This window comes from Mastomys coucha, unplaced genomic scaffold (genome assembly GCF_008632895.1).
Source record: "Mastomys coucha isolate ucsf_1 unplaced genomic scaffold, UCSF_Mcou_1 pScaffold17, whole genome shotgun sequence".
Classification (NCBI taxonomy): domain Eukaryota; kingdom Metazoa; phylum Chordata; class Mammalia; order Rodentia; family Muridae; genus Mastomys; species Mastomys coucha.
The window spans coordinates 21,953,997-21,970,507 of record NW_022196899.1 but is presented as its reverse complement, the minus strand read 5'-3'; the positions used below and the strand labels follow the sequence as shown (position 1 = coordinate 21,970,507).

Sequence of the window (16,511 nt, the reverse complement as noted above, 5' to 3'; positions counted from 1 at the left end):
CTTCTTCTTCTTCTTCTTCTCCTTCTCCTTCTCCTTCTCCTTCTCCTTCTCCTTCTCCTTCTTCTCCTTCTCCTTCTCCCTCTCCTCCTTCCTCTTCTTATCCCTCCTCCTTCTTCCTTGTCTTCCTTGTCCTATTCCTCTTCCTTCTTCTCCTCTTCTTTCTTTCTTTAAAAATCTGGTCAGTTTGGCTTTAGGTAGGCAGTGATCACCTTTAAATGCCTTATTTTATAGCACATAAATATAAATGCTTGGGGCACTAAAGTGATGAGGGATCAAATACTCTCTTATTGGTTGTCTTATCTCACATGCTGGCATCGTATGGGAGAAAGTGCTGGAAGGAGGAAGAAAAACACCATTTTCCTAAATTTAAGAAGTCTATGGTGAACATCTGTGCTAGCTTTCGAGCCCTGAGAACAGATATCTGCTCTCCTGCTGGATCTTCGAAAAGGGCAAAAATGAGCACGTAGGGGTGTGGGGGGAGGACAGAACTACTCCTGGAGGCCTCATAGATCCCTGATGCCCACTGGGCAGCTTCAAGGACTAAAGGTCTGGTGCTTTCTGAATGATGGGTAGAAATTCACATTGTGTTAATGACAGAGCAACCCTTGGAGATAACTGTCCACTAAGATGGAACTCAGTAGCCTCAGCTTGCTTCTTCTCATTTATTTCTTAAATCATTTCTGTCTCCCCCAAGCTGTAGATTGTATTACTCCACCTTGTCTCATTAACAGCTTTAGTACGAAGCTCCCCACATCATATATACAAGCATGGGGTAGATTTTGACTGAGAGACATGCTGGAATGAACTGACCTCTGGTTTCCATGTTCATGTATTTACACACAAACACACATAAAGATAAAAACAGAACAGCACCTAAAACTAGGTGTAATGGTACGTGCCTATCATCTTAGCACTCAAGAGTTTGAGGCAAAAAAGTCAGAACTTCTTGATCATTCTCAACAATATAGCAAATTAAAAGCCAGCCTGAGCTATACAGGACCTATCTTATATACATACATACATACATGCATACATGCATACATTTAGCAGTTTTTATATTTACCATTTGTATTCATTGGTGTAAATTTATTGTATAAAGCAGGTGCTAACTTCACACTGTCACGTTGACAGTCAGTATAGATGGTGGGAAAAAGCATGTTCTGTCCACAGCAGCCCTTCTTTGTCATGTACCAGTGTTTGTATGACATGAATCTATTCAGGGACACCTGATTCTGTGCCCTTGACTCTTGTTACTTAGCGACCTTGAATAAATTCTGATAGTTGACAGCACAGACTCTGTGCTTTTATCCTTCTTTAAAATGGCTTTGGTTATTTTGGGCCATTCCCCCATGTCCATAAAAATTTTTAAATCTAGCTTGTCCACAGTAGACTTACAGAAGTTTTGATTAGATGTTTCAAGAAACCATGGATCAAGCCATCGAGAAGTGATATCTGTCATAGCGAGAATTCTGACTACAGAGCTGCATGTGCTATCATATATATATATATATATATGTGTGTGTGTGTGTGTGTGTGTGTGTGTGTGTATATATATATTTGGTTTATTCAAGGGTTTCTCTGTGTAGCCCTGGCTGTCCTGAAACTCACTCTGTAGAACAGGCTGGCCTCGAACTCAGAAATCCACCTGCCTCTGCCTCCTAAGTGCTGGGATTAAAGGCATGCGCCACCAAGCCCAGGCTGCGCCATCATTTATTAAGGGCTACTTCCATGTCTCTCAGTATAGCCATGAGGAAGGACATCGTTCACCTCTTTCTGTAGGTCTGCTTCTAAATATCTGGCTTGTTTCCTGCTATGGCCAGTGTTAGGTTTAAGTTTCATTTTCTCTTTGTTTCCTTCTTCATCTGGTTTTCACTTAACAGCTGCACACCATCACTATGTATCTTTTGCCTTTCTCAAAGTTCATCCACCCACAGGACAGACAGGATGCCACAGGACACACAGTGAAATGCAATTTTAAGTTCTGATTCCTTAAAGTTAGGAGGCAGAACTTATAAACAAACAATGACTGTTGGGCAGGTGTAGCATAATTGCCCATAGACACATAATAGCCTCCATATTAGTAGAGAGAGAAAATTAAACTAGCTTTGAATGAACTGAATGTGTCTGGTTGCCCTTCTTCCTGAACTGTTTTATGGCCTCATTGTGAGATTTGTGTGAGAAAGAAAGCAAACAGGAATATCCAACCATCATCCTTTATTTAAGTGACTAAGCCTCAAGGATTTTTTAAGGTGCAACTACTTAAACTAACCTGTATGCACAGACAAAAACAAAGTGACTTAGTTGAGAGGAGGTATTACAACATTAGTTATTAAAATAGACCCTTTGAATGACTAGCCAATGTATCTCTTAATCCATTCCCTACAGGGACATTATGATCTAAAGTCAGATTTGTAGTAAACGAACCATCATCAACAACAAGTGTTTTGTTGTGGAAATCATGCCATGTCAACCTTCCAAATGAAAAAATACATGACCTTGACCATCTAGAATGGTCCTTGATTCATTAATGCTGCCTTACCTCTAAACCACAGTTACCACCATCATTGTTAGAATAAAACATTCATCAATCATCCATCTATATCTACATATACATATACCATCTACATATATATCTATCATCCTTCTTTCTACCTCTCTATGATCTATATATAATCTATCCATCATCTATAATCTGTCTGCCTATCTATTGATCTGTCATCTATCGATCATCTGCCTTTCTATCATCTGTCTGTCATGTGTCTATCCTCTATCTATCTATCTATCTATCTTTCTTTCTTTCTTTCTTTCTATCTATTGATCTATTTATAATCTATCTACCTATTTTTGGGGAAACATAGCTTTGAATTCATCATCTTCTTGCCTCAGTCTTCCAAATGCTGGGATTACAAATGTTTATCTCATGGCAAGATTGTTAGAATAAGCCATTAAATACATTTCTGTGGCACTTAAAACTTTCACTAGAAGGACTGAACAAAACAGAATCTCCATCAAGACCTTGTACATTACCTGAAGGGACTGGGAGGCCCGCAACGCCCACTCGACACCTACCCGTAAGATCTCCCTGCAGATGTACGCAATCCACTCCTCTTTCAATGTGTTGCCTTTCGTGTTCTTGATCAGGTCAGTGACAGAGCCAGCACCACAGAACTCCATAACCAACTGGCAAAGGAAGGGAAACAGCATTTGTTATAATCACGCTTGGCTGCAATTCCTTACTAAGTTGGGTTTAGAAAGCAGACTGCTCCCTAGTCTGTTATTTATGAATGCCATTCCTGCAATGAAAACGCAGTCAGAAAACAATATTTAAACCATCATCTTTTCTAGTAAGTCCTTGTGAAATTATAGAGAAGAAAGATTACTTTTAAAATTGTTTATTATACTTTAGGTGTGTGTGTGTGTGTGTGTGCATGTGTGTGCGTGTGTGTGTGTGTGTGTGTGTGTGTATGCGTGCATGCGTGCGTGTGCATGTGTGTGTGTGTAAGGCACATAAGACAAATTGTAGGAGTCAGTTCTCTTTTTGTACCAAGTGGGTCCTAGATATCAAACTTAGGTCGCCAGGCACGATGGCCAGTGCACTAAGCCATCTCACCGGCCCAAGATTATTATTTTTTAAAGTGTTTTAAATAGTATTTTACAGCCAGAAATCAAGAACATTCTCCATATTCTAAGGCTTGTTTCTGTGTTTTGTAAAAAACGGAACAGGTCAGCAACTCAGACGAAGTTGAAACTATGGCAGTGAATTGAATCTGCAGCCGTACTTGTGTCTCCTACAAAGCAGAACCCTATGCTGTCCAAAGAAGCATGGTTCTCTAGGCAGTCCCAAGCTAGGACGGCACTAGTGCACGATGTTTATGTTATTGGTTTGGATGCGACACTGTAAGCTGTCAGGGTGCGGACGATCTGGTTTTAATTAACTTCACTAAGTGTTCCCAGGAGGTTGGACACATCAAATAAATTCAATAAACAATAAACTCTAATTTAGCACCTTTCATCCAAAAAGCTCCAAGCAGTCTATAAATATAAACTCATTACTGTACTCAGCAACTTTATAAATCGGGCAGAGGGTTAGCACTGCGGCAGAGCGGAGGCCGGAGCTGGGCCTTTCCCATCCCTTCCCAGGCTCAGAAAAAGCAGTTTTGTTCCAGCCTTTCTCTTTTACATAGTCTTCAAGGGAAAGCCCCCTTAGTTAGATAAGACATTGCTTTTTCTAATTAATTAAAATTATTTAGAGTAATTAGTAATCAATCCTCAGCTTTACAGGAGAGAGGCAGGCAGAGCAGAGGCACGATAGAGTCCTCATGTTTGTATCAGGTCTGTGTCACCAGGTCCTTTAAAAGGCACCGCCGAGGGTCCAGGGAGGTGGCTCAGGTGCATTGGCTGTGCAGGTGTGAGGACTCAAGAGTTCAGGACCCAGGTAAGTGGGTGTGGCTCCCTGCCTGTAAAGCCAGCCTCTGGAGATGGAGAGGAGATTCTCCAGGGTGAGCTGCCTAGTGAGACCAGCCACATCAGTGAGCTCTGCATTTGACTGATAGATCCTGCCTCAGTGAGTAATGTGTGAGAGCGATCCAGATGACTCCTGATATCAGCTGCAGAGCTGTAGTCTTCCACATGCACAGGGGCACACATTCGCACACATGCAGAACAGACACTTCACACACATTGAAAAGGAAAGAAAATATCCAACCGGGTAGAAAATCTTTAGGTAGAAATGAAGTTGTGCTTCCTTTTTCTCTGCATGCCTAACAGGGACTCAGATCTCACAAAACAGGGCCGAGGTGCATCTGAAGTCAGGCACAGTGTACTTATGTGTAATAATAAATAAATCTTGGGGGCTGGAGTGAATGGGATTGACTGGAGCAAGCAGGCTGACCAGAATGAGCAGAGGTCCTAAAAAAAAGAACACCTCAATTCCCAACAACCACATGAAGGCTCACAACCATCTACAACCAGCTACAGTGTACTCACATACATACATATAAATAAATAAATAGATAAATAGATTAATAGATAAATAAATAAATACATAAATAAATAAATAATTGAAATGAATTTCCTGTGTGAGTTTCCAGTGCCTTCTTTGACTTACAGTTGGATCAAAGCTGGCTTCCATAAGAAACTCTTGCTCCCTTTTCCATGGGTGTGTCAAGGCTTTCTTGTAGAAACATTTGGAAGTATAGAATAAACTACATTTCAACAAGGGAAGGCTGAAATTCTTTTAGATGTAATAGCCAGGCAGCTCACAAAGACCAGAGAGCCACATCAAGGATTCAGGGGGCAACTTGAAACACTTGTAGTGGTCAGAGACAGGAGGATTAGTCTAATGTGCGATATCAAAGTATTGGCATTGGCGTTGCCTAGAAACACCAAATGCAATAATGATGTCACTCGGGAAGAGAACAACTGCCACAATTAGAAGAAAGGAAGCAAGTGAATGATATTATGAAGGCAAGTGAAAAGAAAAGCAAGGAGCTTGTCCTATCATCGTCGGGGTGCATGCACGGGCACTGGAGCACACACCTAAGCGTGACATACATGACGGATGGAGGAGGATGCCAACTGCCTTCCTCTACAGCTCTTGCTTTATTCCCTTGAGACAGGATCTCTCACTGAACCTGGAGCTCCCTGGTTTGTGCTAGGCTGGTGGACATCAAGCCCCAGGGATCCGCCTCGCTCCCTCCCCAGCACTTAGGTTATAGGAGTGCATGGCAATGCCTGACTCTTTTTTCTTTATTATTTATTTTCTTTTATTAATTGGTTCCTTACAGAGCTGCCCAAACTTTTTATAAAATAATTTAAACATTGACCGTATAATCTTGGTTACACTGCACTGTGATGATACTCTCCTTAGCTTCTCCCTCCTTCTCTCTCTCTCTCTCTCTCTCTCTTCCTCCCTCCTTTCCTCTCTCTCTCCCCTCCCTTCTTCCCTCCTTCCCTCCTTTCTTTCCTCTCTCTCTCCCTCTGTCTCTTTCTGTCTCTGTCTCTCTCTGTCTCTCTCTGTGTCTCTCTCTCTGTCTCTGTCTCTGTCTCTGTCTCTGTCTCTGTCTCTCTCTCTCTCTCTCTCTCTCCCCCTATCCTTTTGTCTTCCCAACTCTTCCTCCTTGTACTGGCTAGTTTTGTGTGTCAACTTGACACAGGCTGGAGTTATCATAGAAGGGAGCTTCAGTTGGGGAAGTGCCTCCATGAGGTCCAGCTGTGGGGCATTTTCTCAATTAGTGATCAAGAGGGTAGGGCCCCTTGTAGGTGGTGCCATCCCTGGACTGGAGGTCTTGGGCTCTATAAGAGAGCAGGCTGAGCAAGCCAGGAGAAGCAAGCAAGTCAGTAAAGAACATCTTTCCATGGCTTCTGCATCAGCTCCTGCTTCCTGACCTGCTTGAGTTCCAGTCCTGACTTCCTTTGGTGATGAACAGCCATGTGGAAGTAAGCTGAATAAACCCTTTCCTCCCCAACTTGCTTCTTGGTCATGATGTTGTGCAGGAATAGAAACCCTGACTAATACACCCCTCTTGCCCCATGTTGCTCCCTCCCTCCCTTTCCCTTTCCTTTCCAGACTCCCTGTAGGCAGTCATGGCTGCTATACGTTTTTGACTGCAAGAGCAATCTCATGTCCAGAAGACAGCACCCAACTCTACCCCTTCCCTTCAGTTCCTGAAGTCTCTGTTTCTAAGGGAGAGCTGGAGATCTGAACTCTGGCCCTTATGCCTGCCCAGCAAGTTCTCTTACTCACTGAGCCATCTCCAGCCCTCTCATAGATATCTTATATAATTTCAACACTGGATGCTTAAATAGTAGAATGTGTAAAATGTCTATTCAATAAAGTATTCTGTCTGATAACCAGAGACGTAATAAAATTAAAATGAAATGTCACCATTCTGTGCTTCTTAACAAACTAACAGACTTGGGTGTCACTCATCCATGACCGTTAACATGAAAACGTAAGAAATGAAAATGATCTGTCTCATGAGTAGAGAATGCAGCACTATGAGGCAGCATTGTTGAAACAACAAACAACGAACCACACGAATGTAACTCTGCTCCCACCTCCAGTGCCAACCGCCTACCTCCTTACAGGAAGCTGGAGTGCGGAGGGAAGTAGCATGTAATAAGGATGCTACCAGCAGATCTAGGAAAATAGTTTCTTCACAGCTAAGCTGCATAGGAGGAAGAAAAAGATGATGGAAGAGAAGCCTGTAGACCCACACTCACTTGAATACATGTCAGCAGATTGGACTGATAGGCTTTATTTGAACACTAATTTTAAAAAGTAGCTGTTGGTTAAACTTTTTGGTTTTTTCTCTTTCTCTGTTTGCTTTGTCAGGCATGTTGGCACATGACTTTGATCCCAGGACTTGGAAGGCAGAGGCTTGTAAGGCTCTGTGAGTTCAAAGCCAACCTGGTCTATATATTGAGTTTCAGGGTTTCACAGAGAGACCTTGTCAAAAAGCAAACAACCAAAAACCAAAGAATCAGAAGAGCCCTAAACCAGAAAAGGCAACTGTTAATTTTTTTTAAACAATTGAAACTTTTTTTTTTAAATATTTATTTATTTATTATATGTAAGTACACTGTAGTTTCTTCAGACACCCCAGAAAAGGGCTTCTGATCTCATTACAGATGGTTTTGAACCACCATGTAGTTGCTGGGATTTAAACTCAGAACCTCGGGAAGAGCAGTCAGTGTTCTTAACCGCTGAGCCATAGCTCCAGCCCCCAATTGAAACTTTTTATATCAATGTAAATGTAAGTATTTGGAGAGACTATGGAAATACATTTTTTCTAAATGTGATGATTTTGTGGTTATTAAACCCTCATATTTAAGACATATATGCTGAAATACTTCTGTGCAGTAAAGTACATTCTTAAGATAGTTGAAAGGATTTATAAAGTATGGTAAAGATATTTTAAATTTTATTTTATTATTCTGTTTTTACAGCAAATATATTTGTGTTCCACATGTGTGCAGTGCCCAGGGAGGCCAAATGAAGTCAGTTCATCTGAAGTTACAGATGGCTGTGAGCAACCGTGTAAGTGCTAGGAATTGAATCTGGGTTCTCTGAAAGAGAAGCTGGTGATCTTAAATTCTGAGCCATCTCCTCATCTCCATATTGAAAATATTTATAATATCTGATACGTGTGCAGTATCCAGAATTTATGAGGCAACAACAAAAGTTCCAGGTTAAGCACGAGCTTAGGAGTTGGATGTGGTGGTGCACACCGATAAGAAGAGGCAAGAAGACTAGGATGAGCTCCTGGCCAGTCTGAGAAAACCTGTCTCAAAAACATCACAACAATTCAAAAACAAGTAAATAGGGGATGGAGAGATGGCTCAGTGGTTAAGAGCACTGACTTCTCTTCCAGAGGTCCTGAGTTCAATTCCCAACAACCACATGGTGGCTTACAACCATCTGTAATGGGATCTGAAGACAGCTACAGTGTACTCATATACATATACATAAAATGAATAATTTATTTAAAAAAACAGGTAAATAAGTGAATCAATGAAGTGGAGTGAGAATGAGCAAAGAACTTGAACAGACATTTCTTTAAACTTCAGGGTCTAAAGAACATATGAAGAGGCTAGCGATAGCTCTAAGGCTGCTGCTGCTGTATTAGCCACGAGGAAAATACAAATCTACACCACAATGAGGTGGCACAACACCCACAAAGATGAGTACAATTTTTAAAAACGTAGATCAGCTGGAGCCTTCATATAATGCCAGCGACTACACAACATGATGCAGTAACCGTAGAATTGTGAATTCCTCAGCAAATTAAAGATGAAATCAACACAAAACCCAGTTGTTTTCAAGTTGTTGAAGATTTTTTACAAAAAAAAGTATTGAAAATTGATGTTTCACAAAAGCCGTAATAGGAGTATTATAGCAGCACTCCTTACAGAAGACAAAAGTTGGGATCTAAAATTTCATCTACAGGTGAACCAGTAGACTTAACAAACTGTGGTGTGACCACACAATAAAATATTACTCGGCCATGGAAATAAATGACGGATGGATTGTGAGGACATTATGCTAAACGAAAGAAGACATAAGTCACATGTGATATGTAATTCCGTTCCCATGAAACAGATAAACTAGAGGACTTTCTAGCAATGGAAAGCAGGCTCAGAAGCTTCCGGAAAATGGGGGGGCATGTGGAGCAGGAGTGAGTGATGGTTGTAAAAGCCGCAGGGGGACTAATACAGATGTAGAGGCTCACGGCCATCCACTGAACTGAGTACAGGGTCCCCAATGAAGGAGTTAGAGAAAGGACCAATGGAGCTGAAGGGTTTGCAGCCCTCTAGGACAAACAACAATATGACAACTAGTACCCTCAGAGCTCCTAGGGACTCAACAGCCAACCAAGGAGTATACAAGGTAAGACTGATTGTACTGTCAGCATGTGTATAGTAGAGGATTGCAAAATCAATCATTTAGGGGAGGAGAGGCTGTTGGCCCTGTGAAGGTTCTATGCCCCAGAGTAGGGGAATGCCAGGGCCAATAAGTGGTAGAGGGTGAGGTGGCAAGCATGGGGAGGAGGGAGCCAACAGGGGTTTGTTCTTGTTGTTTTTGTTTGTTTGTTTGTTTGTTCCTGGAAGGGGAAACTGGGAAAAGAAAAATCATATGACATGTCGATAATGAAAATATCTAATAAAAAAATGAAAAAAAAAGACAGGAAAAAGAAGTCTCAGGGGATCAGGAGATGAATAATTCTGGAGCTAGGGAGTGGAGGTGCTTTGAACAGTACAATGAATATGCTGTTGTCTCTTGATTAATATTTTAGAAGTAGCTAAAACTGAAGTCATTTAATACTACATGTATTTTAGCAGAATTAAAAAAAAAAAAAAGGTTGCATTTGATTTGTTTCCCATGCCTGAGTTGGGGAAGCAGAGGATAGTGTGGGAGACAAGGATTAGATACTAGTGGAGGCTGCCTGGGCTAGATTGGGTACATGAGTGCTTCTCACATGGCTCTGTCCACTCTTGTGTACCTGAAAACGACATCATGTAGAGAGAGTCATTCTGCGGCCGGTGCCAGAAGACGGACCAAATCCATACTGGGATGCATGATGAAAGCGTCCTCCCACAAGAGCCAAGCATGTCTATGTCCTTCCTCCCAATCACATTTTGGAAAAGACATAGTGTCAAGACCGCCCAGGGATGCATCCACAGTTCTCATGTCATTTGGAGAAAATGTCCTAATATTGGGTCCTATTAGGCCACATAATTGCCGTCCCCAAAGAGAGCAGTGGAAGCCAGCAACTCCAGCCTTTCAAAAATTAGATTGGACAAAATACTTTCAACTCTTCAGTAGGAAACACTCCAGCTCCAGGCAGGCACTAATGTCAGTGATTTCTATAATCTGTTTCTCTATTCAGCTGCAGCTGAGGGCCGCTCCATTCTTTTCATCTCACTGAGGAACAAAATGATTGTTAAATTATGTAATGGGGCTCTAAAGAAGGAAAGAAAGAAACTGAAAGAAACCAGAACTCGCCAGCAACGGGTTCCTGAAGCCACATGGCAACACTGATAATTACTGCCACCACACAGCAGGGACCTTCCCTCCACATAAGTAGCCCCATCTTATTAATAAACAGACACAGGGCTCAACCTGCCAAGCCTGGCTGAATGAGGCAAGTCAAGAACTTTGCATCTCATAAGGAGGATGCAATGGATCATTAATACCTCCCAGGAAAGAAAGTTTCCTAGGAGTTTATACTAGGGCAACGAGACCGGCACTTATTTAGAGCTTGATGTGCTGGGTATGTAACAGCTTGCTAGTTTACAAACAGAACAAAAAGTAAACAAAAACCTTTTGCGTGACTCTCATCTCAGTTCAGCTATGAGAACTGAGCTTTTTATGGTCTTTGGCCTTACCCAGAGTGAATATTCACTAAGGCTTAAAACACAGCATCTTAGTGTCTTTGTGAGTGTAGACAATGCATTAGTTACATGACCTGTTACAAAAGCATGTTGTGTCACAGTTCAAAGCCATAGCCTATACCAGTTAGGAAGGTGAATGTGGGAAGATTGAAGCAGCTGGTTACATTGTATCCATAGTGAGGAAGCAGAGGAAGATGAAGGCTTGTGTTCAGCTAGATTTCTCCCTTTTGTTCATTCTGGGACCTCAGCTCATGGAATGGCATCACCATAGTGGACAAGTCTTCTGTATCAATGAATGTAGTCAAGATAATCCTTCACAAACGTAGCAGAGGCTAGCCTAGTCTAGGTAATATATCATAGACTTGGCTAGAAGATTTTTCTCTTGGGTGACTCTAGATCCTATAAACATGTGGTCTGTTTTTTCCTCGCAGTCCCATGCTCCCAGAAATAAGAGTCTCAAAATGTCAACTGGCCATACAGCTAGGCTCTTCTCTGACTAGATCATAACCTAACATAACCCATTTATTCTAGTCTACATTCTACCATGTGGCTGGTTGCCTGTGCTCAGGTACCATGCATCTGTCTCGTCCTCACATCTTCCAGGGCGAGTCTCCCACTTGGCAGTATCCCAGAATCCTTTCTGCCTCCTGATGCCCCACCTCCTATTTCTTGCCTAAGACCATGATATTTTTATTGGCAAGGGTCACATCCATACAGACATAAGATATTCTCTCTACAAGATCCTGTCAGGTTGACAATAAATGATAACCACCACAGACACATTCCCTAGCCAGGACTATCCCCTCTCCACTCTGGTAAAGTGTTATGAATAAGCATCAGGGACCAGAAAGATTTGGTTTGAAATGTTTTTCATACAAATACGAGGCCCTGAGTTCCACACACAGCACCCAGATAAAGCCGGGTGTGCTACTGGTACATGTTTGAGCAGTGCTGGGCAGGCAGAGATGGAAGATCTTTAGAGCTTGCCAGCCCAATATTGTAACCTAATTGGTGACCTAACTGGTTAGAATAAGAGATGTCCCAACTTTTTTACACACTCACACACACACACACACACACACACACACACACACACACACAAACATGGATAGTTCCTGAGGAAAACACCAGAGGTTAACATCCAGCCTACACATGCTAACACACACACACATATGCAGGTGCACTGCACAAAAAAATGAACATGCATATACATAAAGCATAGACATACAGATCACATGTGATCATTAGTTTCACTAACGAATGGAAAGCTGCCAGTAACTCAAATATATATTGCCTACTGACTCTCAGCATGGTCACTCTGTCCTAGACATCGACTTCACTTGCATGGTAATGTCACAGGGCAGAAGGAGCTTGAAAGGCAATGGACATGGGCGCTTCTAGAACCTCTGGTGAAACAGTGCCGAGTCATTTTCCTCAAGTTTGTACCACAAAACAAAGAGACAGTCTACCTTCTAGATAACGTGTTGTTCCATGGAAGGAGACAGTAAGGGAAGTGTCAGACAGGATACTGAAAGAAATCTGAGATTTAAAAACTCATCAGTATCATCTGAACAACTGGGTCAGAAACTATTCATACCACTTGGGAAGAACGAAAGGAGGCTAAATTGAATGTGGTGAGAGAAGCGTGCTTAGGCAGATGGGGACTGGCTTGCGGCCTGAAGGATGTATTCTAAAAAGAGCATGGTATAATGTGAATAGATTATAAAAATAAATGCTTGGATTACTTGAATAACTATGTCTGTCTAAGTTAAAAAGGTTGTTTTCTAAGAACTGAGTTCTGACACATTTCACAATCTGCATGGTCGATTGCTATAGATTTTTGCCAGTTGTCCATTATTTCTAAGAAACACAGTATTGTATCTTTGCAGTGTTGGGGTAGAGATATTATTTGGTGGTGGAGTTTTTGAGAAGCTCTAGTTCCAACATCTCTCTCTCTCTCTCTCTCTCTCTCTCTCTCTCTCTCTCCCTCTCTCTCCCTTTCTCTCTCTCTCTCCTCTCGCATGTACACATACACAGGCATGTATACAAACACATATGCACATGCACATACACACATGTATATACACATGCACACATATGTATACATGTGTACACACATGCATGCACATATGTAAACACACAGGTGCATAAATTTCACCAGGAATGTGCGTTATTCTCCACCTATCCTAGACATGACAGTAGCATGGAGTCAGTCCTGACTTCAGTCTTCACAAGGCACAGAACACAGGTCTTGATGGAGAGTCATAAAGTACAACCACTTCACTTTACAACCTCAGAGACTTCTAAGGGGATTCTGAAGGTCAATTCTGATGATTTCCCAGATCCCTAAAGGAGTCAGTCACTTGCTCATTAATCAGCTTTAAGTTCCTATAATAAGGGATCTCAAGATGGCATTTTAATATTATAGGTCCTAAGGCAGAATGCCTGGATGGGAACCCATCCTTCTCAGATGATGCCAGTCAGTCACCCACAAGAATAAGTGACAATGAGCAGATCCTTTCTCTTTAGTGGGCAAGAGAGACAGGCAGAAGGAGTGGGAACATGGTCAAGGGGTGGACTTCTCCCTAGGATGAACCAAACCTCTGAAGAGACTAAGAAAAGGTTAGAAGCAACTTCCAAGAAATCCCACCCGGTAAAGAATCAGCCTAGTGACCTTGGGAGTTTAGAAACCTCGGGGAGGGACGTGGTATTTTTATCTCATGTGGTTGGGACTAGCCACAGATTCCATCTGCATGATTTATGAAGGTGTGAACCAAACTCAAAATTCAGCAGCTTCGTAAGAAAAAAGCTGCTTCATTTGCCAGGGGTCGTTTAAAATCTCACAATAGGAAATGCCTTCCTACAGAAACACAAAACCAACTTCAACAGCCTTGCGTATTCAACTCTAAATGAGCATGTGTGGGGGTTTAAAAAGAAAAAAAATTAATTTTTATTTTTAGATTTGAGAATTCTCAAAGTATAAGTTATGCAAAGATAAAAGGAATGCCAAGTGTCCCAAAGCTGTCGATAAGGCTGGCAGACAGGCTTTTGCTCTGCTAGTAACAAAGGCATTTCGAATAATCTGAGCCAACTGGTATTTTTAGCAAGCAAAGGCTGCCTACAGGCCAAGACCATGGGCTATCAGTCATCCATGTCCAAGCAGAGCCAATGTGACAGCATATATTTCACAAGCAGCCATGTGAGAAAACTCTTGGGTAATTTCCTTAGTAGGAGTGACTCATCACATACATATGAGCTCCAAATATTCCAACAAAGGAATTAACCTAATGGGTAGAAGAAATGTAGGCTGGGGCAACAGATTGGCCAGTGAACTGCTTGCCCTACAAGCATGAGGGAGCAGATCCATGGATCCCACATAAACACTCAGGCAGAGGATGCTGGAGGAACAGAGGCAGGCAGATCCCTGGAACTAGCTAGCCAGTCAGCGTAGATTAATGAGCAAACTTTAGGCTAATGAGAGGTCATGCTTCAAAAATTAAGTTGGATGGGTCTTGTGGAATAATTCTTGGAGTCGTCCTCTGGCCTCTACATATACCCCACCACAAATACGTAGGGTGTTTTTGTTTCTGTTTTTTTTGAGACAGGGTTTCTCTGCATAGTCCTGGCTGTCCTGGAACTCACTATGTAGACCAGGCTGGCCTCAAACTCAGAAATCCACCTGCCTCTGCCTCCCAAGTGCTGGGACTAAAGGTGTGCACCACCACTGCCTGGCAAATACATAGGTTTTTACACATGCACAAACACATACCTGCACACAAATGTACATGCGCACGCAGAAATAATAAGTATGTATAATTCTGCATCTCAAAATATTAAGCTCAAACAGAAAAATTCAGAATTAGAAGCAAGGTTTTAGCCAGGCTAGAGGTAGGGAAGGCTGGGGAAATGTCTCACTATATAATAACAGTACTTGCCAGGTAAGCAAGAGGATATGACCTCAAATACCCAACACCCACGTAAACTCTAGGCTGCATGTGACAATAGAACCCAAGCACTGGGTCAAAGTCATTAGGTGGATCATGGGTGAGCACACGTCAGCCATCTTAGCCGCAGGGAGCACCGAGTTTGGAGAATAGACTTTATCTTTGAAATATAATGTGGAAAGCAGACTGAGGAAGCGAGCTAGTGTCCTCCTCCTGCTTCTGAACGGATGGTTATGTGTAGCTGGACAGACACTCATACACACTCGGTGTTCCCCACCCCAAATAGAAAAAAACAATACAAAACTAAAAAAATGTAGACTTTGCGTATTCACGTGTACAGCTGAAGGCCCTGAGAAGCAAGATGTGAACAGGAACATTAGGTCAATGTTAATCTAAAACGGGAGCCAGGAGCATCACGGTCAGTTTTGAATATAGACAAAATCATTCTTTTGTTAAGGTGGAAGGTAGTTTCAACAATTTAAATGAAATTTCTTGGGATTAAAAAAAGAAATTGGGTTTCCATCTTGTCAGCAGCACCACACCCCAACCCGGCTCCTCAACACCACAGTCAGGGGAGGGCAGGGGCCTCTGCTCAGGGCCATGCGTCTGACCTCTTTAGACTCCCAGACTTACAAAGTCTCACCTTTTCAGACTTCTGCTCTCAAGTAATGAAATTCATTTGTTCCCCTACGACAGTGCCTTAGTGTATGTCTACAAAGGAAGGTCTCTGCTCATAAAAGCAACAAACAGCGATTGAAATGAGTTCCTTTAAAAGGGGGGAGGCTCATTTTTGATACCCAGAACGTACAGGAATTTTAATGCCCAATTGGAAAGCTCCCGGTGGCTGAACATTTGTGAACATGATCGTCAGCTTCTCACGTTGAAAGCTTGATATTTTTGTTCATTGTTTAAGGAAGCCATACATGCCTAAAATAAATTGTGATTATACCCACCCCAACCTCTCTCCCTGCTCCAAGTCCCCTCCTTGCTCTTTCCTTTCCAGTTGCAAGCCCTGTTGGCATAGCCCGGGTTCAATCAGTGTTGTCTGTAGGCACGTGAACATGGGCATCCTACCTGGGGCCATATGCCTGAAGCAAACTGACTCTCCCTACCCAAGAGATCGTCAACCACCAAGCTTCTGAGCTACGGCTGAGGTTTTGAGAGTCTCTGTCCCAAAACACAGGAGTTTTGACTGGCTTCCTCTTGTGCGAGTGACATCAGTTGCTATGAGTTCATGGGTGTGACAGCTGTGCAGGGTCTAGGAGGCTGTTGAAAGCATTCCTTCCCGATTCCCACCCCATCTCCTGTAGTGTCCCTGAGCCCTGTGGGGATGAGGCTAGGATGCTGATATCCTATATTAGGACCGTCACTGAAATATTGAAACAACCCACACTGAATTTGAGCATGGTTTCCGCTACAATGCTGGAGCGATAGAAATGGAAAATATGACCCATTTAGGCTGAGGTGTTGTGACCAACCTAAGTACAGGCAGTTTAATGACACCATGCATTCAATAATCTCAGCATCTTATTCTGTGGTGATCTCACACATGAGTTGGATAAGTAATTCAAGGCATGGCGTTAACTGAGTATAAAGAGCACAGGAGCCAGGACTTGTGGTGCAGGCTGAAGCAGCACCTATGACTTCTTGGACAGATGGCACATCTGGGCA

General features: G+C 42.4%; 1 protein-coding gene across 4 annotated transcripts in view; it reads right to left on the bottom strand.

Moving 5' to 3' along the window:
• Tnik (TRAF2 and NCK interacting kinase) overlaps nucleotides 1-16,511 on the bottom strand; it is a 416,591-nt gene that overhangs the window by 127,028 nt on the left and 273,052 nt on the right. For all 4 annotated transcript variants that reach the window (XM_031376481.1, XM_031376482.1, XM_031376484.1 and 1 more), the window contains exon 5: nucleotides 3,070-3,180. In XM_031376481.1, the coding sequence (XP_031232341.1) occupies nucleotides 3,070-3,180 (111 nt within the window). The remainder of the gene's footprint in view (nucleotides 1-3,069; nucleotides 3,181-16,511) is intronic.